Here is a 26,489-nt window from a genome sequence, read left to right as displayed (position 1 = left end):
AAGGCCGAGGTACATAGGTATATATCACCCTAACCCTAGGTGCATATCACTATATCAGGAATACGGTACCTACCTTACGTAATATAGAACCTGAAATATTATCCGAGAACGAAGCTATCGCTAACCTCGACGCCCTCGAAGGCTATAGGGCCTCGGCGTCTACCGCATCGCCTAGTGTATTGCCTAGCGCCTCGCCTAGCGCATTGCCCCTTCAATAGCACTAGCAACATTGTCGATTTGTAGCGATTCCTGTATGAGCGATTCCTATGTGTGATGCTGTATATGTTGGGTTGGGAGTGTACGGGCTACACTTTGGGGTTGTGGTTCTAATGAAAAGGGGTTGTGGATTTAATGGGGTCGATGTTGCAGGCATCTGGACCCACTTTAACCTGGTGCTTGCAAACGACAACGGATGACCGCCCTCCCGGCGCCCCACATGAGTCGGCGCAAAACGGGCAAGTCTCAAACTCATCGCTGCCTCTTCATGCCGCAACAGGCCTCGCAGCAAGCCCGCATTGCCAAACCTCCCAAACCAGGACAAGTAAACGCAGAGCAGTCGGCCATGAAAGATGTACCCGCATCATGACACGCCCAAACAACCCCAGCCGAGGTGATGGCGGCCCCTCGGCTTCGCCATCCATTTCACCTTCATCTTCACCCTCATCCTCATCGCTGTCGCAGCCGCCGCAGCAGCCCGACAACCAAGACCCGCTCGGCCTCGGCCTGGGCCTCGGGACCCTCTACCCCGGCCTCCTCCCCGCCATCCCAGACGACGCCCCGCTGCCGGACAAATCGCCGAGCAGCAACGCGGCCACGGGCGCCTCAGCCGCCAGTGTCCGCGCCCTCACCTCGCAGGCCATCGCCTTCTACTTCCGCGCCCCCGTCAAAGCCTTCTTCCGCACCCGCGTCGACTACCTCGCCTACGCCCGTGCACTCCAGGAGCAGCAACAGCAACAGCAACGGCAGGCCCACGCCGCCGCCGCCAGGCTGGCAAACGACCCCCTCCCTCATTCAACCCCCAGCCCCGCCACCGCAACAACGACCCACCCACCCCGACACTGGCTCCTCTCCCGCCTGCGCTCCACCGCCCCGGGCCTGCTGGCCTCGGCCATCCGCCACCACGGCTGGCGCGTCGTGCCGGACCAGGTGCTGCCGCCGCTGCTCGCCAACGCCGCCGTCGGCGCCGTGCTCTACACGAGCTACCTGCAGGCGCTTGCGCGGCTGCACCCGGAGAGCGGCCGCGCCAGCCGCCGCGTGTACCCGCCGCCGGCGCCCGCGCAGACCTTCGCGGCCGGGTTCGTGGCCGGCGCCGTGCAGAGCGTGGTGGCCGCCCCGCTGGATGCCGTGCAGGCTAGGTGGGAGATGGTTGCTGCGGCTTCGTCGTCGGCGGGCGGGATGACGGGGAGTGGCAACCCCGTGAGGGCGATGGGGAATGGGGTTGGGGGTGGCACGGGTGTGGGCGAGAAGAGGCCCGCGAGTATGTGGGCGTTTAGCCGGGGCAAGCTGAAGGAGATCGGGGTCCGGGGCATCTTTGCCGGCTGGGGGCTGTCGTTCCTCAAGGACAGCCTCGGCAGCGCCGTGTTCTTCAGCGCGTTTGAGTACCTCAAGGCGCAGAGCTACTACAGCTTTGTGACGTGGTACTACGGCTCGCTCAATGAGGACGCCGTCGTGCGGCTGTCGCGGAAGCGGCCCGCGCCCGAGGACGGGCGGCAGAGGCTGTCGAGGGACTGGGAGGGCGAGGAACAGCCGCCGCCGACCGTGATCCGCCCGCACTACGCCATCGAGCCCGCGTTCCTGCTGCTCGCCGGCATGGGCGCCTCGGTCGCCCAGCAGGTCGTGCTGCATCCGCTGTCGCACGTGCAGGCCGAGCACTGGGAGCGGCTCGAGGCGCTGGACGCCAAAGCCCGCAAGCTCAAGCTGAAGCGGCAGGCCAGGTCGGCCGAGCCGCCGGGGGCGAATTCGACGTGGAGGTGGCGCATGCTCAGGGCCTACCGCGACGCGTACCGGATCACCTGGGCCGAGTGCGTCGCCGAGGCGCAGGCCGCCGGCCTCAGCATGCGCCAGTGGCTGTATCGTGGCTTCTGGTGGAACACCATCCGCCAGGTGCCCAGCACGAGCGCCGGCCTGATCATCTTTGAGCTGGTCCGGAGGAAGTACGGCTTTGGCGGCGATCAGGTCCGCATCAACCGGGACGGTTATGATATCATGTTGCATTAGATGTACAAATGTTGCGTAGATAGACTCGGGTCAGGCGCGTATTTGGGTCCAGGCAGGCTTCATCTCTGATCAATCTCACATCTTTTGTTTGAAGATAGCGGTTGGCTCGGGGAAGTTGGAAAGACGAGAGCTAGAGAGCCAGAGAGCCAGATAGCGCATAGAAACAGGAGGGAGAGCATAGCAGAAGGGGAGGGCTAGCGGTCCGAGTTAGGGATAAATGTGGCGATTGACATCTATTTGACAACGAGTTGATTAAACACAATCAACTCAATCAACATGATCTACCCAATTCAATCCAACTCGATCTGTATACTTGAGTTGATTGAGTTATTGGGAGCCTTGGTCTGAATCCTCCGCAGGTGCATGTCCAAATGGCCAGAGTAGCGGACAGTTGAATAGAACGCGTCGGCCCGACATAGGCTATTGTCACAATCACAGTTCAGTGCAAGTATTGGAGATAATGAGACACCGCTTCACGCTGAAAATGATGTTCCACCTCTCTTCACTCAGCTCGTATGTTCTAGAGTTTCTCGACCCAGTCCCTGCACTTATCTCAAAGGCTTCTGCTGAAAGAAGACTCAGCCTTAGCCATGTATTGAGAATACCCTTCCTGTCCAACAAGGCCGGACCGGCTGGCCCGTACGATACCCACCTCTTCGGTCATCGACTCGAGTGTTCCAACCGGGCATCTAGCTAGCGACTTGATGCCCAGCATGCCCGGGGAGCTTTGGAATCTGCGAGGTAGCTACTAAGCTCACACTACTCAGCTGGATCACCCACTCGTTCCCCTATATAATGGCCGGCCTTCTGTCTCCTCTGGTAGGGTTCCAAGCCGCAGACAGCACAAGCAACACAACCAACTCAACCAGCTCAACCAGCTCAACCAGCTCAACCAGCGCAGCCAGCACAACCAGCGCAACCAACGTGCTTCCGCCCACAATGAACGGACCGCCTCCCCCCCAAGAGCCCCTCGTCTCCGACATCATCACCGCAGCGCTAACCAGCCTCCCATCCCCCGCGCCCTCCCTCCCAAACCCCCTCTTCCCCGTCGCCGTCGGCAGCAAACCCTCCAACCCACCCCCGACCCTAGACCGCACCGGCATCAACCGCATCGCCCTCTACCGCGGCTGCTTCAACCCGCCACACGCAGGGCATCTGCAGCTGCTGGAGACGGTGCTGCACCGCGGCGGCGGCATGCCGACCATCAACGTGCGCGCGGCCGTCGTGCTGCCGCTGCGCGATGCCGCGGTCGCGCCCAAGGACCGCTCGCTCGTGTTCCCGCTGGCCGTGCGGGCGCGGGCGTGGCGCGACGCGATCGCCGACTCGGGCGTGCTGGCCGGGCGCGTGTGCGTGCTGCCTTCTGGTTCTGGCTCTGATTATGGTTCTGGTTCTAATTCTGGTGTTGGGGAGGACGCGGAAGGGGATCTGGGATTTGAGTGGGTGGCCGAGTTTACGCGGCGGGTGGAAGAGCTGGCGCGGCGGGAGGGGTGTGAGGTGAGGTTCATGATCGTGTGCGGGCCGGATCATATTCATCTGGGCGTGCGGCCGGTTGCGGCGTGGGGGTGCAGGGAGATCGCGGTGGCGGATGGCACCAGGGATGCGCACTTTCGGGGGGAGGATGAGGGGGTGTCACAACGGGCAAAAGGACATCCTTGCCCTGCAAAGGCCAGGGGCACCCTATATACTGTGCGCGACAGGGGGGAAGTCGCGTGCTGTGGAGGATCGAAGGGTGCGGCGAGTGGCGGGAGCTCGAGGGCCCGCATAAGGTGTGGGAGTGCTCTGTTCTTGATGCGTCGGAGGAGGAATGGGATGGTACGGAGGATGGTCGGCTGAAGTACTGGTTCATGCCGCGGGTTAAGCAGGAGGAACAGTTCAGCTCGACGGGTATCCGCGAGATTGTCAATGCCAACCGCACGAGGACTGTCAGGTTAGCGGCGCGATTGACGGGGTACGCGCTCAGCCCAGGGCGGCTGGTGGAATACCTCCGACAGTTGGCGAGGAGGAAGTGACGCGCAAACCGCGGAGGTAGGCGATTTTTTTTTTTTATGCGAGGGGTTCATCAAGAGACTTCCTCTAATTTATGACTGCACCTAGTTTCTCACGGCAAAGATTGGGATTCCATCTAATACTTCTTGCCCAGTGAGGTGAATGAGAACGCGGACCTGAGTAAGAGCCCCCGAATCAAGGACACAACCGAATTTGCGCGAATCCATCTAACAAGTTGGAAGGCACTAAGAAGACAGACCCCGCTAACGCCAACCCAGGGTTCCTCGAGTTGCGACTCACCAAGCACTTACTTACCCCCTCGGACAGACAAGTGACCCAAGCAACCCCTTAATTCCCATCGCCGTCACCATCCCCATCCCCATCCCCATTCCCATCACCCTCTTCATCACCCTCCCCATCACCCTCTTCATCACCCTCCCCATCACCCTCCTTATCATCACCGTCCTCATCAGCCTCCTCCTCATCCTCCTCATTATCCTCCTTCCCATCCTCCTCATCACTATCCTCGACTTCCCGCCCACCAGGCAACCGAATGACCCCCTCGTCAAGGTAATAATGCACCTCCTCGTACGCGTTCACGATGGTGGTGCGGCTGAGGCCGAGATTGTTCGGGACGGGGTGCACGCGCACCTCGACGCCGGCGCGCACCAGCGCGTCCGCGCACATCTCCTTGAGCCAAACGAGCTCCTCGTCGTCCCGGGCCAGCTTCAGGTCGCTGCACCAGCTGCGCAGCCGCTTGACCGGCTCGCGCATCAGCAGCCACTTGGTCGCTGGTCGCCAGCAGGTGTCGTCGAACCACCGGTCGGATTCAGTGCCGGAGGAGGGGGAGGAGGAGGAGGAGGAGGAGGATATCACGATCACGGGCGGTGGTTGTTGTTGGGCTGCTGCTGGTGGTGGCTGTGGCTGTTGTTGCGCTGGTGACCGTTGTTGCGGTGGTGGCTGTTGTGGTGGTGGTTGAGGCGGCGCGAGGTTGGGTTGTTGTGCCGCTGAAGAGCGGAGGACGGAGGACGGCTGGACCGAGGACAGCTGGTTGCCGTCGCCGCCCAGGAGGTTGCCGGGGCGGGCGCCGGGATCGGTGTTCCGCCGCCGCTTCTTGGCGGGTCTGCCGTCGTCGGGTGGCGACGCGGCTGAGCGCTTGAGCGAGGTGCTGGAGCCAGCCTGGGTGACGCCGCTGACAAACTGCTGGAGGATGTTGACGGCGTTCTGCACGGTGTGTACGTCGGCTTGCGTGATGATGCTGGGCTGTGGAGGACTGCGCGCCCCGGCCTGGGGGGCTGAAAGCATGCTGGCGATACCCCGGGCAACGCTCGACGGCAACCCCGAGTCTGGAGAGGCCTGGGCCTGCGCTTGCTGTTGCTCCGGTGCTTGCTGCTGCGCAGGCGCTTGCTGTTGCGGAGGGTCTTGCTGCTGCGCAGGCGCTTGCTGTTGCGCAGGGTCTTGCTGCTGCGCCGGCTGTGGCTGAGGGGCGGCGGACTGGTTCACGTATGGCCCGTAGCCGACTGCCCGGCCCAGGTGCTCGGGCTCGAACGAAGGCCGCGAGCAGGGCGAGGGAATGATATCACGGCCACCCACGCGCCAGTAATGGTCCGGCCCGTCGCCGACACGACGGCGATGCTTGGCGCTCGTCACCAACGCGTACTTCTTGGTGGACTGCAGGGTCGGGCGCGGCAGTTTGAACTCGTAAGCGTAGTAGTCGTTGGGCACCATGGGCTGGAAATGATTCCCTTCCTACAGTCCCGCGTTGTACTCGGTCAGCTTACTGCCCGTCGGTGGACGGAGGGACGTGACTGCGAACATACCGTGTAACACAGAAAGAGATGCCGGCTGTTGTACGAGCCATACGTCTTCATGTCATAGACCTTGTTCCACCACGGCACCTCGCCCGAGTGGTACTTGTACAGCACGATGAACACGCCGTAGACATCCGCCGTGAGAATGCACGTATCCTCGTTCGTCCAGCAGCCGGGAATCTGCAGCCTCTCCCAAAGATTTGCATCCCCGTCAAACATGGTCTCGGGTTGGAGACTACTTGATCTCGGGCCTGTCGCTGTCGTTCGGGAGTCGGATTGGTTCAGTCTTGTGTAGAACTGATGTCGAGGGTGTTCCGGGTTCGACAGAACCTTCTCGAGGAAGCTGAGATGCTCGGCCTTGACCCGCACCCAGAAGCTAGCGTTGCCGTAGATCAGCAGGGCCACGGCGAGCCAGTAGCACTGCCCGCTCTCCACGGTCTTCACACCGGTTAAATACCACGGCCAGTGGTTTGGATGCTTGATGAAGACGACGTCCTCTACCATGGGAAAGCCCTTGTAGAGCAAGACAAGATTCCCCTGCTTGTCGTAGGTGCGCAGGTAGTGCAGCCAGTCCGGCCCGTTGAGCATCGTCTCCTGGTCCATGTATTCGTACCCAGTCGACAGAAAGTCCGCCCTGGCAGCCTCGACCTCCAGCGGGAACTGCCGCTCCAGCGTCCCCGCGTACCCCATGGCCTTCGTCAGCTTGGGGATGTCTATGCGCATATCGGTGAGCGGCCCCGGCGGCTGCCGTTTTGCCGCTGGGGCATCGTCGTCGGAGTCGAGCAGATCGATCACTTGACCCGCCTTTGCCAGCAGACGAGTCAAGTACCAAGGAAGCTGGGATGCGAAGCTCCGGCCGCGCTTCAGAAGCGGCGAGGACGGTCTATCTGGGGCGGCGCCGCCGCGCAGACCGACTTGGCCTGGGCGGGCAGCATTATCGTCGTACACTTCCACCTTTTTGATCCTGAACTCGGTGGGGTCGAGCAGCGGCGCGTCCCGTTTGATGGTCTCGAGCTCTCGGTAGAAGAGCGCCTTGGCCAGCCACTCTTTTGCCTCGTCATCGGCGCTGTCGTAGAAAGCTTTGGCTGCTTGGGAGCTCATCGTGAATGTTGTGCTGTGCCGGTGTTCCTGGGTCCGGAAGGGCACATTTGCGCACCCGAGAAGATGACGCCCCTCTTTAACAGCAATGGGTATTGTGGGCATCCTGAAAGCTCAGGGCCGGACCTGGAACAACAAAGAAGTAACAATTGGGCTGACCTGCTTTTCGGATTTCGTCCTAATCCGGAGTGGAAAAAGGCACCAGCCGGGCTCAAAGACTGGTCAGAGCATTGTTGTGAGGAGTCTTCTTTGTCCGTCCCTGCTCTCTCGCCAGCAAATCTCGATTCCATTATTGAGGAGGGTCCCTTTAGCCAGGCTAAGCCGGACGTTCACGAATTATCAAGTCTGCAAGAAGCGAATCCTGTTGGACCACTGAGCTAAAAACCTAGGGTGCCCCATTTGTTGTTATTGGGACTTAGCTCAGCGCCGTTATGTTCTGACAAATCCTACAGGTAGAGCCAACAAAGGACAGCTCCGTCCGGATCGGGAGCAGGCCCGGACACGCCGAGGCAGATAATGCTTGTGTTCCGTTGAACAAAGGCCGAATCACTGCCGAGAGGAGGAAGCTAACAGTGGCAAGGGGAAAAGCTATGCTTCCGTCTTCAAAATGTCGCCTTGTTCTGATTTTCAACTTGACTCGCATAGCCCATTGTACGGAAATCTGAATGGTAAAATATCGCAGCTTTACAAAGAGCTTCGTTTGGCAGCAGCTGTAATCAAATGTCAGGAATCATAAGTCATTGAAGCCTTTCAAATATATACTTTATACACAGAGGAAGCGAGGAAGGAGGCTTCCGTTCATTTACCAGGCAAATCCTCTGGAGTTTTCGTTGCGGGAATCGGATGCCACAGCCGTGTCGTGTCTTGGCCGTGCCCGGAGATGTCCTCCTGCTAGCGTCTATCTTTCCCCATTTTCGCTGTCCTCTCACAGTGTTGGTTCTGAATTGACGTAGGATAGTGATATCCAGGTACTGACTACGTTGTCGACCTGCGATAGATGCGAGATTTATCAAAGGCCACTTGATATATCTTGAGAATAGGTAGGTATATATAGTGTGGTAGGCGCTGTTGAGGGTGGTGTTGACGTCATAGTGTTTGCAGCGTTGTGGCTTAGCTACTGCAAGCAGGTTCAGCAACCACGCGCATGTTCAACCACCGGGGTTAGCTAGCTGGCTCGGACGGTCATCGGCTCCTGTAGCTGCGGGCGGGCGATGACATCGGCCTCGGCTTTATCAAGCTTCGCTTCACCACTTACTGCGGCGTGGCAGAGTTAAGTGTCCTGTATTACGCTGCACATACAAGCACGAGAACATCAAATATTGGTATCACGGTGAAATCTCAGGCGCACAGCTCCGGCGCCTCCCCATACCCTCTGCGCGCCCGTATTATAAGTAGATATGAAATTGCGGTTCGCAGCCAGTGGCTTGCGAGGAAGAAATCTATGTGCAGCGCAAAGCAAACACGCCAGACCCAGCCGATGTGCGGTGAGAAAACACGCAAAAAAACAAGAGAACTCCCCCCTCCCAGCCACCGCTCAACGAGGCGGCTGACCAGCCGGCGGGGAGTTCGGCAGCTCATGCGGCTGATCACCACCGGGCGGTGTCAGGGGAAGCTCCTGCGGCTGGCCGCCAGGAGGCCGCGGCTGTTGTGTCTGCTCCTGCGGCGGCGGCGTTGTGTGCGAGGACTGCTCGGCCGAGGGGGACACGGGCGACGGAGACGGGACGGAGCCCGGATGGGTCTGCGGCTGGCCGGCGGCGGCGGCGGCGGCGGCGGCGCCCACGCCCGGCTGCGCCGTCGCCATGTACTGCACGGGCACGCCGTAGCCCTGCGCAGGCACAAACCCGGCCGGCGCGGCAGGAGCGTACCCGTTCTGTCCCGGCACCGGCTGCTGCTGGCCGGGGTACGGCGCCATGACGTACACCGGCTGCGCCTGGGCGGCCGGCGGCATCTTCTCGGCCCCGTCGCCGCCGTCGGCCCCGCCGGGAGGGGGAGGAGGCGGCATCGGCACGACGGCCGGGTTGTTCCCGTTCGGATTGCCCAGCAGCTCGACGGGGTAGCGCCAGCGGAAGCCGTGGCGGAACCAGTACTTGAGGCGGGTGCCGGCGCTGAGCGTGTCCCAGTACTGGCGCAGCAGGACCTGGTCCTCCGGGCTGCGGGCGGGCTGGTGCTGGGTCATGCAGATGACCCACAGCGAGATGCAGCACCAGCAGATGGTGCCGAGGCGCAGGGCGCTCTTGCCCAGCATCAGCCGGCGGAACCAGAAGTACGACTCGACGAAGCCCAGCAGGAAGATGGCGGGCAGCACGGAGGCCAGCACGATGGCGTACGTTGCCACCCTCACGCAGCCCGTCATGGCCGAGCACACGTCCCAGTCGTCGTCGTCGTCAGAGCCGCTGGAGCCGCCGCCGCCGGAGCCGGAGTCGTCACCGCCGCCGCTGACGGCGTCAAAGCCCGCGGTCGGGTTGATGCAGCGCTCGACGTAGCGGGTGTAGATTACGTTGGTGGCCGTGTTGGCGACGGTGGAGGGCACGGCGGTCGAGGCGAGGAAGTAGGTCACATGGGTGTGGACCGAGCCCTCCTCCGTGTCGGTATAGAGCGAGGTGGCCGTCGAGATGGGCGACAGGTGGGCGGTGACCTCGTAGGGCGGGTAGTAGTAGGCGTAGGTGACCACGGTGAAGGCGGTCGGGCAGGACGCCGGCGCGGTCCAGGTCACCGGCACGGCGTAGTCGGTGAAGATGCCATATGTCGGAGTGGGCAGGGCGGTGAGGATGTCGGAGGAGGGGACGGCGTCCACGGGGACGAAGACGCTGACAATTTCGACATCCTCGTAGGTGTCGATGTCGGTGTCCGAAGAGATGGGCCGGGCGGTGGGCGTGACAGTGGGCTTGAGGGTCAGCGTTGAGGTGTAGGTGTAGACATCGCACTCGGTGCAATCTTCGACGTATTTGGTGGTTCTCGTGGAGAGGGCGTAGTACGACGTGACGGTGTAGAAGGTTGCCAGCGCCGGCTGGAGCTGGCCGAGGAGCGCGGCGAAGACAGCCAGACGGGCCATTGACGGCCGAGCTGTCGCCATGGAGGTCGTGATGCTCAGTCTCCACGCAGCGTCTGACGCGTATTCCTTGACGCGTATTCCGGTCGTGTAGTGAAGTTACTGTCCCCCAGGCACCGCGGTGGCTGCCAAGTCCTCTCCGAGAGAAAGGACCAAGCAAACTAACGGCGGGAGGCGCATCAGCCTCATCTTGTACCTTCGAGGTTCCGCTCGCTCCCCAGGTCCCCCGGCAATAACTCACGTTATCATGGTAACAGGGGCTCGGCGACCACCCCACGCCGTTGCTTTCACATCAGGGCTCAATGACTGGTCGCATCGAGAGTTTAGGGCGTGTTAGTGTCTGCAGCTAGCAGAGGTGGACGACCACAGCCCCCTGCTCCGGGCTGGCGATGCCCAATCAGCAATCGGCCTCGGGAGGGTGGGGTGTGTTGAGGCCGTAAGGTCGGATCAATTCCTCGCCGGTGGGTGCAAAGCCACCAATTTTGATTGTGCCCAGGTCTGTTTGTACTGACGCTTTTGCCTCCTCTCTGTCTGATCTTGAACACGACGCCCAAAAGCTGCGCCGTCTGGCCAGATTTGCCTAAGCCCGTGGCGAGACCAGCCTTGCGTTGTAACTGCTAGTGCAGGCTGCGTGCGCAGGACTGCCGTTCGTTGAGAATGAGATCTGGGAGGCCGAGGCTCTACACTGACTCGTGTCCGGATCCGTCATGCATAACCTCTCCCTTTTGCGGCTCTTCAGTGAAAGAACGCAAAAGGCCCACACCATGTTGTTTGCTGATCCGCACCCAGGCTTTCCTTTTCTGGACGGCGCGAGGCTTCGTTCTCTGGTAGCGCACTGCAGATTAGTTAAAAGCGGTTGCAAAGCCTTGCGCCGCGGGGTCAATGCGCTCTCCGCATTGCGGCTCAGAGAGCCGTGCGCTGGTTTGCTGGAAGAACGGAGAGGGTGGGCCGAGTTAACAATCCTAGCATTGTGGTTCTCAAACACCAGGTTAAAGTGGGTCTAAATGGCTGCACCGCACACCCAATTTGACAGCAGTACGCAATGCACTGCCATCAGTGCCATCAATATTGAAGCTGTAGATACTACGAAAAACGGCCCAAATAGCCATTTTCTAGTGTTTTCGAGTGCTTATTGATGTTTTGATACTTCCTTTTTAGGCGATTTCCTCTGTTATATACATCGGAGGCGCTACACGTACTACGTAGGCGAGCAACGCCTATAACAACGCCTACAACGCCCACCACAACATAGGCATATAACCGCTTAAATCACTGTATTGGGCACAAATTCGAAGCTCTTGATATATTTGGCAATATCCTAATAATAGCGTATTGTTTAGATACTTCCTTTTTTAGCGTTTCCTTCCTATATCGCGGGCATCGCTAGTACTACGGCATTATAGCTATATCGCTAGTATCGCTAATATCGCTAGCATTGTAGGCATCGCTAGTATCGCTTGTATCGCTAGTATCGTGGGCATTGCTAGCATCGTAGCATTGTAGCTATATCGCTAGTATCGATAGCATTGTAGCATTGTAGCTGTATCGCTAGTACTATAGCATTGTAGCTATATCGCTAGTATCGCTAGTATCGCGGCATTGTAGCTATATCGCTAGTACTATAGTATTGTAGCTGTATCGCTAGTATCGCTAGCATCGCGGCATTGTAGCTATATCGCTAGCATCGTAGTATTGTAGCTGTATCGCTAGCATCGTAGGTATTGTAGGTATCGTAGGTATTGTAGGCATTGTAGGCACTGTAGTAGCGGTTGGTATAACGGTCTGCGCCCTGGATATTGAACAGCGGTTGGTACAGTGGTCGGTATAGCGGTCTACGCCTTAGATATTGAACGGTAGTTGGTATAGCGGTCGTCGCCCTAGATATTGAACGGCGGTTAGTATAGTGGTCGTCGCCCTAGATATTGAACGGCGGTCGGTATAGCGATCGATATAGCGGTCGGCGCCCTAGATATTGAATAGCGGTTAGTATAGCGGTTGGCGTAGTGGTCGTCGCCCTAGATATTGAATGGCGGTCGGTATAGCGGTCGGCATAGCGGTCAGCATGGCGGTTGGCGCCCTAGATATTGAATAGCAGTCGGTATAACGGTCTATACCCTAGATATTGAACGGCGGTTAGTACAGTGGTCGGTATAGTAGTCTGTGCCCTAGATATTGAACGGCGGTCGGTATAGCGGTCGTCGCCCTGGATATTAAACGGCGGTCGGTATAGCGGTCGTTGCCCTAGATATTGAACGGCGGTCGGTATAGCGATTAGCGTAGTGGTCGGCGCCCTAGATATTGAACAGTGGTTGGTATAGCGGTTGGCGCCCTAGATATTGAACGGTAGTCGGTATAGTGGTCGTCGCCCTAGATATTGAACGGCGGTTGGTATAGCGGTTGGTATAGTGGTTGTCGCCCTAGATATTGAACAGCGGTCGGTATAACGGTCTACGCCCTAGATATTGAATGGTGGTTAGTATAGTGGTCGGTATAGCGGTCTACGCCCTAGATATTGAATGGTAGTCGGTATAGCGGTTGTCGCCCTAGATATTGAACAACGGTTTAGTAAAGCAGTCGGTATAGTGGTTAGTGCCCTAGATATTAAACAGTGGTCAGTATAGTGGTCGTCGCCTTAGATATTGAACGGCGGTTGGTACGGTGGTCGGCGCCTTGGATATTAAACAGCGGTTGGCACGGCGGTTGGCGCAGTGGTCGTCGCCCTAGATATTGAACAGCAGTCGGTATGGCGGTCGGCGTAGTGGTCGGCGCCCTGGATATTGAACGGTGGTCAGTATAGCGGTCGGTATGGCGGTCGTTGCCCTGGATATTGAATAGCGGTCGGTATAGCGGTCGGCGTAGCGGTCGGCGCCCTAGATATTAAGCGGTGGTTGGTATAGCGGTCGGCGCCTTAGATATTGAACGGCGGTCGGTATAGCGGTCGGTATAGCGGTCGTCGCCCTGGATATTGAACAGCGGTTGGTATAGCGGTCGGCGTAGCAGTCGTCGCCCTAGTTATTGAATAGCGGTCGGTATAACAGTCTACGCCTTAGATATTGAACGGCGGTTGGTACAGTGGTCGGTATAGCGGTCTACGCCCTAGATATTGAACGGCGGTCAGTATAGCGGTTGTCGCCCTAGATATTGAACAATGGTTCGGCAAAGCGGTCGGTACAGCGGTTGGCGCCCTGGATATTGAACGGTGGTCGGCATAGTGGTCTACGCCCTATATATCGAACGGCGGTCGGCGCCCTAGATATCGAACTATAGTCGGTATAGCAGTTCGGTATAGTAGTTAGCGCCTAGGATATTCAATAGCAGTTGCAAATATCGTGGTTATCCTAGCCATCGCAAGCACATCGTAGATATCGTAGGTACTACAGTATATAGGCGTTGCTCGCCTACGTAAGGTGTTTTAGTAGGCCCAACGTACGCAACAGAGGAGATGCCTAACAAGGAAGTATCAAAACATCAATAAGCACTCGAAAACACTAGGAAATGGCCATTTAGGCCGTTTTTTGCAGTATCTACAGCTTCAAATTCGATGGCGATGGTTGCCCACTATTGCTACTGCTGTCAAATTGGGTGTGCGGTGCAGCTATTTGGACCCACTTTAACCTGGTGTTTGAGAACCACAACAGCAACCCGATTTTCCGGCTCGCAGTCCAGGGTGTGTCCCCTCGGCCAGCCTGCCTCATGTCCCACTGCGGCGCGGGTTCCTCTGCGGCTCTGTCGTCCCAGGGCTCCAGCAGCAGCCGGGCTGTCTGCATTGCGCAATGAGATTTCTCCCTCTTCCTGAGGCTTTGGTATTCTCGTTGACGTTTTTAGATGCCAGTGCTTCGGCGGTCAGAGAGCACTGTGTCAAATGTCCATTGCCTCTGCGAAACATCGTGGAGGGGAGACGAGAAGAAGGGAAGGGAGCAAAAACAGGTACGGAAGACCAAGGTAGAGATCACATACCTTTCTCAGTCGTGTATCGTCGCCCTCTGCCCAGGAAACTAAGGTATTGTCTCCCCGACCCGCTCGCTCACCGGTCGCTAATTGACACGCTACAGCGAGCTGCGAGGTGTGGATGCAACGGTGGGATCGTAGTAGAGCATCGGAATGCAAAGAGAGTACGTTGTTCTAGTACAAAGGAGAGCTAAAGACTGAACAGAGCGTGGTATATATATACCTAGGAGTGGGGAAGCTATAGCTAGTACGCTGTGCCAAGCTCTAAGCCCCTTACCCCTAACGTGATATACCCCTTAGTTGTTTAATAGAGCGCCTAAATATATATAAGTTGAACAACTGAACTACGAAAAAACTAGAATATAGGAAATCCTTATAAATAGTAGATTATATAGGAGTAGGTTATATAAAGCTATAAGAAATTCTAAAGTATAATTCTAGCTAATTAAAGTGTCTAGATTTAGGGAGAGGTATAAATTTCTATCTATAGGAGCTTAAGCTTCTTTCTTCCTATATATATCTTTTTATTTATATATATAGTAGCTACTACTACTATTACTATTACTATTCTTAGCTCCTTAGAGTATATAAGACTACTATACCTCTATACTTTAATATCTTTTTAGATAAATTGCCTATACCTTCGCCTACTCCTTTAGAGGAGGGTAATAGTGCTAAAGAGCTTATAGTAGAACCTACTACCCTATATACTACTTCTAAAGAGCCTACTACACCTTCTTCTAACTAGCATTATAATCCTTTAGTTAAGTGAGTTATATACTCTTCCTTCTAGCTCACTTCTATATTACCCTAATATACTCTCTAATTATATACTATAAATGACTATAGAGTATAAGATCCTATACCTAGATTGTATATACACTGCTTTTATAGGCTTCTATAATAGAACTTACTATAACTATAATAGCTATAGTATATACTATTAGCATTATAAACGTTTCAACTATAGCTATAAGCCGATCCTACCTACTACTATAGAGAAGGTATAAGCTCTAACTATAGCTATCAACGACTTCGACTAGAAAGTAAGTCTCTACTATTTACTACTCTATACCCCCTATTTAACACCGAATAGGCTATAAAGAAGATTCGTCCTACGCTTTATACGCTCTTGAACGATCCTTAAGAGGTTAAGGAGAAGGGAGAGTAGAAGGATATAGATATAGCAGAGCTAGTAGAGTAGTAGCTTTAGCAGTAAGTATAGGAGTAGGCGTAGGAGGTCCCTATAGTCGCCTAGGGTAGAGCCCTGGATAACCCCCTCGGTTTTACGCCTATAGCATTAATAGAGAGTAAGGCGTAGAAGGTACTCTCTAAGTAGGTAGAGAACAATAAATTAGTTAATAACTAGGAGCTAAAGCAGATCATTATATAGACGATAGAGCTAGTAGAGCAGTTAAAGATATAGGCGAGGATCCTTTGGCTTTAGGGAAAGGTAGCGATAATAAAGCTTATTAATCACTAGATTATATAGGGCAAGAGTATAGAATAGTAGTAGTAGATAGTCTTTATAAAGAAGATAGTTGACTCCTCTGTTCTTTTCTTACCTAATATATATCTTAAAGGTTCAATAGAGCGTAGAAGTGCTTAAACTTCTACCTTAAGAGCTATTTCGTTAAACCGTCTATAGGCATCTATATAGTAGAGAGGTAGAGTATATCGAACTACTTACTTTAATACTCCTAGCAAAGCTATATATTATAAATATCTATATAGTGTAGATGAGTATTGATCCTTATATACTCTCCTACTATAAGCTAAATCGTTTGCTAATTGTTATAGAAGATCCTTTAGGGCTCTTTAACCTCGAATATAAGGTCCCTAAATAAGCGCTTTAGGGCAATTGTCTTAGCTACAGTAAGCGATAGAGCTTTCAACTCTACCTCGGTAGAAGATATAGTAATAGTATTTTGCTATATAGTTCTAAGAGATTAATCCTCTAAAGAGTATTATAATATAGCCCTATAAAGAGCGTTGTATATCCGAATTATTGCTATACAATATATTAGACGTAATCTAGAGTACCTAGTAAACGCTCTAACCTCTATACTATATACTAAAGAAGTATATAGTATATAGATACTAAATAACTTGTTTTACTACTTTAATATACTCTAGTCCTAGATTCGTTAAGAACTAGGAGAGCTTTATAACTATAAATACAATGTCTAGTCGGATTATAACTATAGAGTAGAGAATCGAGCCTATAAGCTCTTAGTATAGTTTAACCTACTTAGAGGGCACCTCTTCTTCGAACTTACAAAGCTCCTCTATAAGAAGAGGGATAGCTAGAGCGCTTATAATATCAAAGAGACTATACTTCTTTATAATCTTCTCAATATACTAGTTGTATATAAGCTAGATCTTATATACTCTATAGTTATAGATAACTCTAATCCTAAGAAAGTGCTCGATATTACCCTACTTATATACCTTGTACTTCGCTTTAATGCCCTTTATAATATACTCTATAGCTATAGTGTTATTTCGATAGTAAACTACTAGGAAGTCGTTGATATAGAAAATAAAGATTATCTTCTTCTTAAGGTTAAAGAATAGGCAAGGTTCTTCTATAGAGGGTTATAAGCCAAGCTCTTTAAAAGTATCGTAGAACTTATTATATTATAGGAGTAGTAAGTCCTTTAGCCTATAGAGAGCCTTTAGAAGCTCTATACAAATCTCTAGTTTCTTAAATCTGTCTAGAAGCTTATAAGTCACCTGCTCTACATCTAGCCTCCTTATATTTAGGAACACCTACTTAACATCGAACTACTTCACTTCAAGGTCGAAGTACACTATAAGCGCTATAACAGTATAAAAAGAGTATATAGCGAGGGTAGCTATATATATATTCGTAATATTAGTAGTGTCTTATAGATCGCCTTATATATAGATATATACCTTATACTTCTTAGGGTTACTATCCTTATTAAGCTTATAGTCGAATACCTATTTCAAGGGTAGAGGCTATATTTTTATATACTCTCATTTAATCTCTCGCTATGTTGCTTTACTTATTAGATTACGAATCTCCTTATATATAGCCGCCTTAAACTCCTTCTTATACTCATAGTTCTCCAAGTCTCTATAGCTCTTCAAGAGAGGGGGGAGCTTAGTATTGTAATATATCGTTAGTATCTAGCTAGCGGCGGTAGCAAATACCGTATATAGGGTTTAAAATAACTCTAGGAAGAGCGTTTTAATACCCTCCTAAGATATAGGGAAGAGCATCTTATTACTATTGTAGGCTTCCTATAGAGTAAGATCTAAGTGATTAGTCTAGAACCTTAACCTTAGGTTTTCTTATATTTCTAATAACCTAATAAAGAAAATATATATATATTCTAAAGCTATACTTAGAGCTATATTCTTATATACTTTTATAGAAGGCTTCTAAATTTATATACTCCTTCTTATAGGTATAAGAGGCTCCTTAAGTTTATATTACAGTTTTATTACGCTTAGTCCTAGTTCATTAGTCAAAGGTTACATTTATAGAGCTTTATACCCTATAGGCTAAGCTTCCTACTCTACTATATATTCTACTATATTGTAGAATATATCTTCTTCCTTACTTTATAAAGCTAGGGGCTCTATAAGCGGAGATGCTTTATAGTTACGTTATTGTCATGCCCTAGAGCCACCCTAACCCGCGGGACCCGCCTCGGCACCTGGCACAGCCCTCGGAACGCGCCTCGGCACCTAGCACAACCCTCGGCCCAACCACCTCGCCCTACATCCGGCACCCAGCGTAGCCTAGCTAACCACAGGGCACCACACAAGTCATCTACGTACGCCACCAAAGCGTACGTCAGTAGCCTAGATCACGTAAGCTACCTAGAAGAGCGATTGGAGGGGCACAGAGCTAAGCGAAGTGCAGGGCATCAGGCTAAACAAGTGTAGGAAACTAAGACATTGGGTTGGCAACAGAGCGGATTAGGCGTACTCAAAGAGCTATATAGGCGCTATAGGATAGCCTAGGAAAGGATCTACGAGCTTAGGAATAGAGGCTGGCCGATATAGAGGAAGATCGAGGGCCAGGATAGGAGAAATAAGGAGGATGGAACCTATAGGCAATGGGAGAGGCTAGTGTTCAATACAACTACCTGCAACCCCCCTACCTATAGCTACCCTATAGCGCGTACTCTACTTATACCTTGCTCGTACTCCGTCACTTCAACGTATACCCCCTTCCTTCTAGGAGCCCCTACTTCTAACAAGTTGAACGCTCTTATCCCACCTTAGGGAGTTGAACTAGCGGAGACGAGCTATAGCCTAGACCTATACCTACGCTACGCTCGAGCAGAGCCCTATACCCTCGCAATCTTAGGTACTTTCTACCGATCCGACCTCTTTGTATACCCTCTCCGTACCGCCTACGCCTAACGCCACTATAGGCGAGAGCTCCTAGCATACTTAGATTGATCTGAACGGCTCCCGTATAGCGCCTATCGACCCCCTGCTCTCTACCTAGGAGCGCGACCTTACTAAGGAAGAGCGCTATCTAAGCGCTAAGATCGCTCTTGAGCGCTGTCGTCAAGCTATCCTCCAACTACGAGCTTAGTATACGTAGCTCTTACACTAGAATGCCCAGCTTACATATATTGCTGAGGGCACTACCTCTTCGAATTCCAACCCTCTTATCGCCTAGGCCGCTAATACTACTGTGCTAGCTACATCTATTGCTACGTCTACGCCTATACCCGCTCCTACACCTGCTTCTACGCCTATTGCCACGCCTAAGGCTATACCTATAGCCGCTACGCCTACGCCTACACCTATAGCCGCACCTATAGCTATATCTATTGTTATCGATACCCCTCTACCCGCTGCCAATCCTAAGTTCAACGCTCCTATTGCGCCCTCGCCAATCCTTCCCAGCGCTACGGGAGCTCCCCTCTAGCGTACCACTAGCTTGAACTACCCTATATATAGCGGCAAGGATGCTTCTTCGCTTCGGGCCTTCCTATACGACTACTATACCAACTTCTAGCTTATAGGCTACTCGCTCGATAGTAGCGACTACGTTATATATATAGCAAGCTACCTCTAAGGCCCGCCTAAGAACGCCTAGGTAAAGTATATCTAGGAGTAGGAGGCCGATCCTAACTTTCGTCTCTTAGCCATTACCTAGGGCGAGTTCGTTGTATTCCTTTAAAACGAACTATTTGATCCCGATTTGTACGTCTTTAGTATAGCCTTAGAGCTTAAGCGCCTCGTATAGTGTAAAGACGAGACTATCCCGGAGTTCGTTGAACGGTTTACTAGCGTAATCGCCGATATACCTTCGAAGTAGAATGAACCTACCTATATAGTTACCCTCTTGCCGAAGTTCCGCCTAGAGATTAGCTTCATCCTCAACTGCTTCCCCTAGTTACCCGCTATATTCTAGTAGCTTGTGAGCTTTGCCTACTATATCGAGTATAGTCAGCGTATTGCCGGCACCTCTCGCTATCGCCCTCGCTCGTCAAATAACGCCCCTATAGCTCTGTAGCTACTACGCCCTGTTAACGTCCTGCCCACGCCCTTCTAGCGCCCTGTTCGATGCTTCACCTATAGCAGGGAGGGCTATCGCTACGCCAATTGCCCTGAGAACCGCCCTCCTGCCTAGCCTGCCCCGCCTTTTGCCCCGCCTGTTCAGCCTGTTCCGCCTACGGCTACGCCCACCTAGCTTCCTCCTACGTAGCCCGCACCCTAGCAACCCGCCCTAGATACTGCTACGGCACCCGCTGCTACGCCTAAGTCGCGCCCAGTTTGCTACACCTACAACGAAGTTGGCCATATCTCCACATTCTGCCCCAAGGCCATCTGCCGTCGTTGCAGGCGTATAGGTCATACTGCTATTCGTTGCCCAGAGCCTCTGAACCCAAACGCCTAGAATAACCCGAACCTTGCTCTGCTTGGGCGCGACTATAGCGCTAACGCCGCCTAGGAACTCGGGGGGCCTAGGTCGTCTTGGATCGAGAGCATTGTCCTTATGCGCTTGGATAAGAATTGGAAGCCTACGATAGTAATGCTAGATACTAGGTCGGATTATAATATAATTAGTCGTAGCTTTCTAGCTGAGTACTCGCAGTTGACTAAGTTCATTCAGTGCCCTAGATTTGCCGCTATTGGCAATGTGCCTATTCTGATGTATGGTGTGTGCCCCCTATATATTCGTATCACCGACCACCTTGGATACTCCTAGACCTGCCTGCTACGCTTCGTAGTCGCAGATATCGAGCCATTTACAATCCTCTTAGGCCAGACTTAGATAGAGATGGCCAAGCTATTCTTCAACTACTATGAAAAGACTTGGACTTACCTAAACTCGAAGCGCTACCTTAGCTTGTAAGTTGAGCCTAAGTAGGATTAGAGCGATAATACTTTCCTTGTTGCTACGCTTATACCAGTTACCGACCTAGCCGAACCGCCCGACCTAGCCAACCTAGACGACCTAGCCGAAGAAGACTCGTCTACCGTTGGCTTGCAACCTGCTACTCCCGAGCTCCTAGAAGTATATAAGGCCTACCGAGACCTCTTCTCCACTATAGATCGACCTCCCTTGCCTCGCCACATTGCGCTTGAGCACCGTATTGATCTCGAAGACAGTGCGACTACGCTATAGGGGCCGATCTACCCTCTTAGCGAGAAGGAATTGGAAACTCTATGTAAGTGGCTCGTGGAGGCTCTGGAGAAGCAGTGGATCCGACCTTCTACCAGTCCTATAGGCGCGCCTATTCTGTTCGTTCCGAAGAAGGGAGGCGAATTACGCCTCGTTGTCGACTATTGTACGCTCAATCATATCACCTGTAAGAACTGTGCTCCCATTCCTCTGATCGGCGAGATCCTCGATCGCCTATCTTCTATAAAGATCTATACTAAGCTCGATTTGAAGGATACGTACTATCGGATCCAGCTATGCGAAGGCGACGAGTGGAAGACCGCCTTTCGTACACGTTATAGCCACTTCGAGTTTATTGTAATGCCGATGGGCTTAGCTAACGTACCTACAACCTTCTAGACTTACATTAACCATACCCTCTCTAGCCTTGTTGATGTCACCTATATCGTATATTTGGATAATATACTGATCTTTAGCAACGACGAAGCTGAGTACGAGCGGTATATGCGCGAAGTTTTAGAACAATTGCGAAAAGCCGACCTCTACGTCAACCTCCCTAAGTGCCGGTTCTATATACGCGAAGTCGAATTCCTTGGGTTCATTGTTACCCTAGAGAGCATCAAGATGGAACTATCGTACATTGAAGCCATTGCGTAGTAGCCGCTACCTCGTAGCGCTCACGACATCTAGATATTCCTTGGGTTCACTGGCTTCTACTATAGGTTCATTCGCAACTACTCGAAGATCTACGCCCCCCTGACCGACCTACTCCGAGGCAATCGTACCTTTAAGATGACATAGAATACGATCGATACGTTCTACGAGCTACAACGTAAATTCTAGGAAACGCCTGTCCTACGCTATTTCGATCCTAGCCTTCCGACCTACGTTGAGGCAGATGCTTCGAAGTTCGCTATCAGCGTGGTCCTCTCCCAACTGTTCAAGGGCCAGTGGCACCTTGTTGCGTTCTGCTCCTATAAACTCAGCCCTAAAGAAATGTACTATAGCACTGGTAATAGGGAGCTGCTTACGTTCGTCGACGCCTTTCGTACCTAGCAGCATTACCTCCTATATTCGTAGACCACCGTCATCGCCCTCACTGACTACCTGAACCTCGAGTATATAAAGACGAAGAAGTGGCCCTCTACGCGGTAGCTACGCTAGAGCGATAAGCTTATAGAATTTGACTTCGTCATTAAGTACCGCCCTAGCCTACAGAACCCTGCTAACGGACTCTTTCGAAGACTAGACCTAGTAGAAGGCCCTAGCGACGAGGGCGCCGAGAACCCATTGCTATAGCTCCTAGAGGAGCGTATTGCTACGGGAAAGGACTATATACCAGGGCACTGCTCTACAGTTAGGGTTGTCACTCTAGCTATATGGCCGAGACCCAGTGTAGGGCTTAGAGAGTTGGAGGATATGTATAAGCTGTATAAGCAGGAGTTTAATAAGAGTGTTGCGCCTGATATACGCCTCGAGGAGGGCTATTAGGAGGTCTTATAGCACGTAGGTAGCGGCAAGCGTCACTGTAAGCCTATGGCTAGGGACGAGGGAGAGGCGGCGGTGTAGAGGCCTCGCCTAGATAACGCTTTTCCACTGGTCAACCACAGCTTGGACGGAAGTACTACCCATAGCCCAGATGGACCTAGTAAACCGCCGTTAGAGCGTAGCTCCCTAGAGGCCCAGGAAATATATACAAGGGAACCTAGCCACCTAGGGCCTAGGCGGCGACCCCCCTCGGACTAGACGGCCCGTAGTAGTCTGGCTAGCGGTGTATATACACCTAATCACCGCCTATACGTCGCTACCGCTGCTAGGAAGCCGGTGGAGGACAAAGGCTAGCCTTTTGAGCAGCAACTAATCTAGGTATAGGAAGTCGATCCCTAGGTGACTGAGGGCGCTTGGAAGACGGCTCGTATATATAGGCAATGGAAGCTTAGAGACGATAGTATCCTATGTTATAGTGGCAGGATCTATATACCTATAGCCCTACGGCATACGCTTTTAGCACGCTACTACAACGCTATAATAGGTGGCTATAGCGGTATCAAGAAGACTTACAAACGCCTAATACGCTACTACTACTGGCCAGACATACGTAGAGAGATCGATCAATATATAGTAGAATGCATTATATACGGCTGTACAAAAGCGAGAACCCACCGCCCTTACAGCGAGCTCGTAGCATTGCCAGTTCCTGAGCGCCTATAGCAGGATATTATAGTCGACTTCGTCATTGGCCTGCCTACCTCCATCGACCCCTGTATATATAAACCTTACGACGCCGTCCTCGTTATCGTTGATAAGTTTACTAAGTACGCCCTCTATATTGCAACGTACAAATAACTCTAGGCTAGCGCCTTTGCCTACCTCTTCTTCAATTACGTCTACCGACCCTTCGGCCTACCGTAGACCATTGTTTCCAACTATAGGAGCTTGTTTATAAGCAGGTTTTAGCGTACACTCTACAACCTCTTAGATATTATACAAAAGCTGAACACTATGTACTATCCTTAGACTGACGGCTAGATAGAGAGGTAGAATCAGGCGTTGGAGCATTACCTATATACTTACTACGTATAGGAGCAGTATAACTGGGCATAGAAGTTGGCTCTGGCCAAATATACTTATAACACCTTAGTGTATTCGGCTACGAAGGCGACCCTAGTATACCTCCTTTATAGCTACTACCCACGTAATCCGGTAGACCCGCTTACGAACAGCTCAAGCAACGTTCCCGCTATAGAGGAGCGTGCTAGGAAGCTCGCTAAGGATCGGGAAAGAATCCGCAAGGCCCTAGTGCAAGCCAACGAAGGTTATACGAAGTAATACAACCGCAAGCGTACGCCTATAACCTTCAGAGTTGGCCAGTGGGTTTGGGTTGATTCAAAGCACATTCGCTAGCGGCGTCTGAGTAGCAAACTCGTAGATAAGTATCTCAGGCCGTTCAAAATTATCGCTAATATAGGTAGTAAGAAGATGGTATATCGCTTGGATCTCCCGCCTACGTTCAAGTTCTACCCTGTTTTCTCTATTGCGATACTCGAGCCGTTCAACGGCAACCTGTAGGAAGCGCTTACGTACTACGATCATATGCAGGTCATTGCGTAGGAGCAGCATTGAGAGGTCGAAGCCATTCTTGATTATATAGGGCCACCTCTCGACAAGTATTTCCTCATCAAGTGGAAGAACTACCCGCTAGAGGAGAACACCTAGGAGCTACATAGGCATATTGATGACGGGCCTTTACTACACGCTTACGAAGTACATATTCAAAATAAGCATAGACGTAGGCGATAAGCGGCGGGAACGCAACGAGGGCGCTAAGCGACACTTCAATTGAGGAAAAAAGAAAAGAAAAGGAAAAAAGAAAAAACAACGCAAGAACTACCTACCTACCCAACAGCCACCCCCTATATTGCCAAGTCCTTCTCTAAGCCCTAGATCAACTCCGTTATAAACTCGGCCACCTATACGTCATTAGCGCCCTCCTCGCTACCCCCCTCCCCCTCCTTACCCTCCTCTAGTAGCGGACCCCAGCTCTTCACCACTACTAAAATTTCATTCTTTGATTGTTAGCTATATATACGCTTTGTGGACACAACGGACTTGTAGATTTACTACCACCCCCTCTATACACTTCTACTGCTCCTCCAGCTTGGCTAGCCTCTCTACTACCTCTTCTAGCGTAGTGCTAGGAGGAGGGGGAGGAGGTAGGAGCGGCGTAGGCGCGTCGACGAAGCGCCGAAGGCGCCTCTTTAGCACGCCCTCCGCCTTCTGCACCTCCCCCCACTGCTCTAAGAAGTTCTCGGAGTAGGCGGTAGGGGCGACTGGGGTACCGCTAATGGCCTCGCGGGCCACCGTAAGCGTATCGACGACGCCCTAGACAAGCGTAGCCGGCTAGAACGCGCTTAGTACACGTATTATGTACGTAGGGGAGACACTTGAAAACTTACCTTTTTATCGGTGGTAGGGTGGTCCCTCTTGTCGAAGGCTTCGATAAAGCTATAAACTGTAGCGAGGGCAGTAGAATAAATCTTCATTTTTTCAGAGGGATCAGCAACAGCGCAACGTATATACAACGAAAATGTAGATTTCGGCTTTAAAGCGCTAAGGTCAACGCCTTTGAAGGAGGAGGGCAACTTATAGCTAGGTAAGTATAGTTATTTTACGTACATTCGATATAGCGCGAACCGGAACCTACGAGTATATTAGATGTAACGAATATGTAACCTATACGTAGATACGCACCGGCTTAATAGTAGTAGACGGGGGCGCTACCACTGTCGAAAAACTTGGCTATACAATGGCGGTAGCTACCATTGTCAGTATATATATAGCCTACGCCTCTGATATACTTCGATTGCGCTCTCTGCACTTACAGAATAATATGGGCAACGCCCGTAGGGACTCTCTTCTTAGGCGTCGAGTCAAGGTCACTAGACTGCCGCACTGTTAGCGATCGCGTTGCTCCCTATCTACGCCCTCTCTATGTACCGCCCTTCTCTTATGGCCGAAGCTGCCTTTGTACGGAGTCGGAGGCTCGGATTCCTCTATCTCTTCGTCCTCGTCCTCCTCCTTCTTCTCCTCCTTCTTGTCGTCGTTGGTGGGCGTAGCCGCCGCGCTAGACGTACGCTCCGTAGGAGCTGTGGGCGCGTCGTCGGCGGGCGACTCTACCTCGCTAGTAGAGCGCTCTTCAGGCGTTGCGTTGATAAGCCGGAAGCCTAGGCTTGAGAACAACTTTGATATAATTGCTTCTACCTAGTGTATTAGTAGTGTCTGCCCTACTCTATCTATCAACATCTCAGCGTTGAAGGTCATTTACAAGGCGTAGCTGGAAATGAATGAGTTATTTGAATCTACTATATTGTTAGCGTACCATTGCATTCTTCCCGCTAGCTATATAGCGAGTTCGCTAGCTATATAGCCCTCGTATACTAGAATCGCTAGAGCTATCCTATCGATTAAGAGCTATCTTGCTAATCGACCGAACCATCGTAGGGCGACCTACTGAGGAGAGGCGAGGGCGGAAGCGCTAAAAAAAAACGAATTATCTATAAAGCGAAGAAGTTAGCTATACGTGTACGATCAGAGGGAGCGTTAGGAGGAAGTAGAGGGTATATGTACGATCGTAATCGCGGGCCAGTATCGTATTGTCGTCGTAGTGGGCTAGGCACTTAGGTGGGCTAGGCACTTACGAAGATAGCGCGAAGGAAGAAAAGGAGGAAAGGAAGGCTAGGAGCCGTGAACCTAGAAGATATACTCGGTAAGGTGGTCTAAGCTTAGAGGGCTTAAAATCCTATATTTCTTATATCGCGATGTTCTAGCAGAAGTTTCAATTCCCCTTTTCTATATACGTAGCGAAGGCGCTTAGGACACGTATAGTGTATGCTCCTTACCCCTTTTTCTTTCCTACTATTACCCTAAATATACATACCTTCTATTCAGTTCTATTTAGCTCTATTGTTACCTTTCTGTTTTGGGTCTGAATAGGCCCTAAATAGGCGGCCCTAGATCTGAATAGGCCACTTCTATCTAGGCCACCCTAGATCGCGTATACGGAGGAGCAGTTGGATCGATAGAGGCCGCGTATATAGGAAGATCGCAAGCTGCGTATATGCTACCCAAACTACCGCTATACGATCTGCCGCTAGTAGGCTAGGCCACGAGCCGAAGCGCGACTAACAGGAACTACGTGTACAGCAAGATCGTAAGCTACGTATACGCCACCTAAACTACCGTTATATAGTCCGCC

General features: G+C 52.2%; 5 protein-coding genes across 5 annotated transcripts; 2 read left to right on the top strand and 3 right to left on the bottom strand.

Moving 5' to 3' along the window:
- Positions 1-765: 765 nt before the first annotated feature.
- THITE_2020879 (uncharacterized protein) lies at positions 766-2,211 on the top strand (the record flags this gene model as incomplete). The annotated part of the gene is made up of 2 exons (XM_003653948.1): positions 766-1,379; positions 1,422-2,211. Coding segments are annotated over 2 exons (1,404 nt in total), but the record flags the coding sequence as incomplete, so codon positions are not given.
- Positions 2,212-3,156: 945 nt separating this feature from the next.
- Positions 3,157-4,226, top strand: THITE_160705 (uncharacterized protein; the record flags this gene model as incomplete). Its single annotated transcript, XM_003653947.1, has 2 exons — positions 3,157-3,843; positions 3,915-4,226. 2 exons carry the CDS (start codon positions 3,157-3,159, stop codon positions 4,224-4,226), a joined length of 999 nt encoding a protein of 332 aa, XP_003653995.1.
- A 325-nt stretch (positions 4,227-4,551) lies between these two features.
- THITE_2050349 (uncharacterized protein) lies at positions 4,552-7,115 on the bottom strand (the record flags this gene model as incomplete). The annotated part of the gene is made up of 2 exons (XM_003653946.1): positions 4,552-5,948; positions 6,020-7,115. 2 exons carry the CDS (start codon positions 7,113-7,115, stop codon positions 4,552-4,554), a joined length of 2,493 nt encoding a protein of 830 aa, XP_003653994.1.
- A 1,260-nt stretch (positions 7,116-8,375) lies between these two features.
- Positions 8,376-10,446, bottom strand: THITE_165525 (uncharacterized protein). Its single transcript, XM_003653945.1, has one exon. It carries the CDS (start codon positions 10,183-10,185, stop codon positions 8,647-8,649), a length of 1,539 nt encoding a protein of 512 aa, XP_003653993.1. The 5' UTR covers positions 10,186-10,446; the 3' UTR covers positions 8,376-8,646.
- A 13,930-nt stretch (positions 10,447-24,376) lies between these two features.
- THITE_117983 (uncharacterized protein) lies at positions 24,377-25,616 on the bottom strand (the record flags this gene model as incomplete). The annotated part of the gene is made up of 7 exons (XM_003653944.1): positions 24,377-24,616; positions 24,691-24,746; positions 24,911-24,934; positions 25,016-25,050; positions 25,117-25,178; positions 25,232-25,495; positions 25,614-25,616. 7 exons carry the CDS (start codon positions 25,614-25,616, stop codon positions 24,377-24,379), a joined length of 684 nt encoding a protein of 227 aa, XP_003653992.1.
- Between the last annotated feature and the right edge of the window lie 873 nt (positions 25,617-26,489).

This window comes from Thermothielavioides terrestris, chromosome 3, assembly GCF_000226115.1.
Source record: "Thermothielavioides terrestris NRRL 8126 chromosome 3, complete sequence".
Taxonomy (NCBI): domain Eukaryota; kingdom Fungi; phylum Ascomycota; class Sordariomycetes; order Sordariales; family Chaetomiaceae; genus Thermothielavioides; species Thermothielavioides terrestris.
Note: the sequence above shows the minus strand (reverse complement) of the source record. Positions and strands in the feature narration are given on the sequence as shown.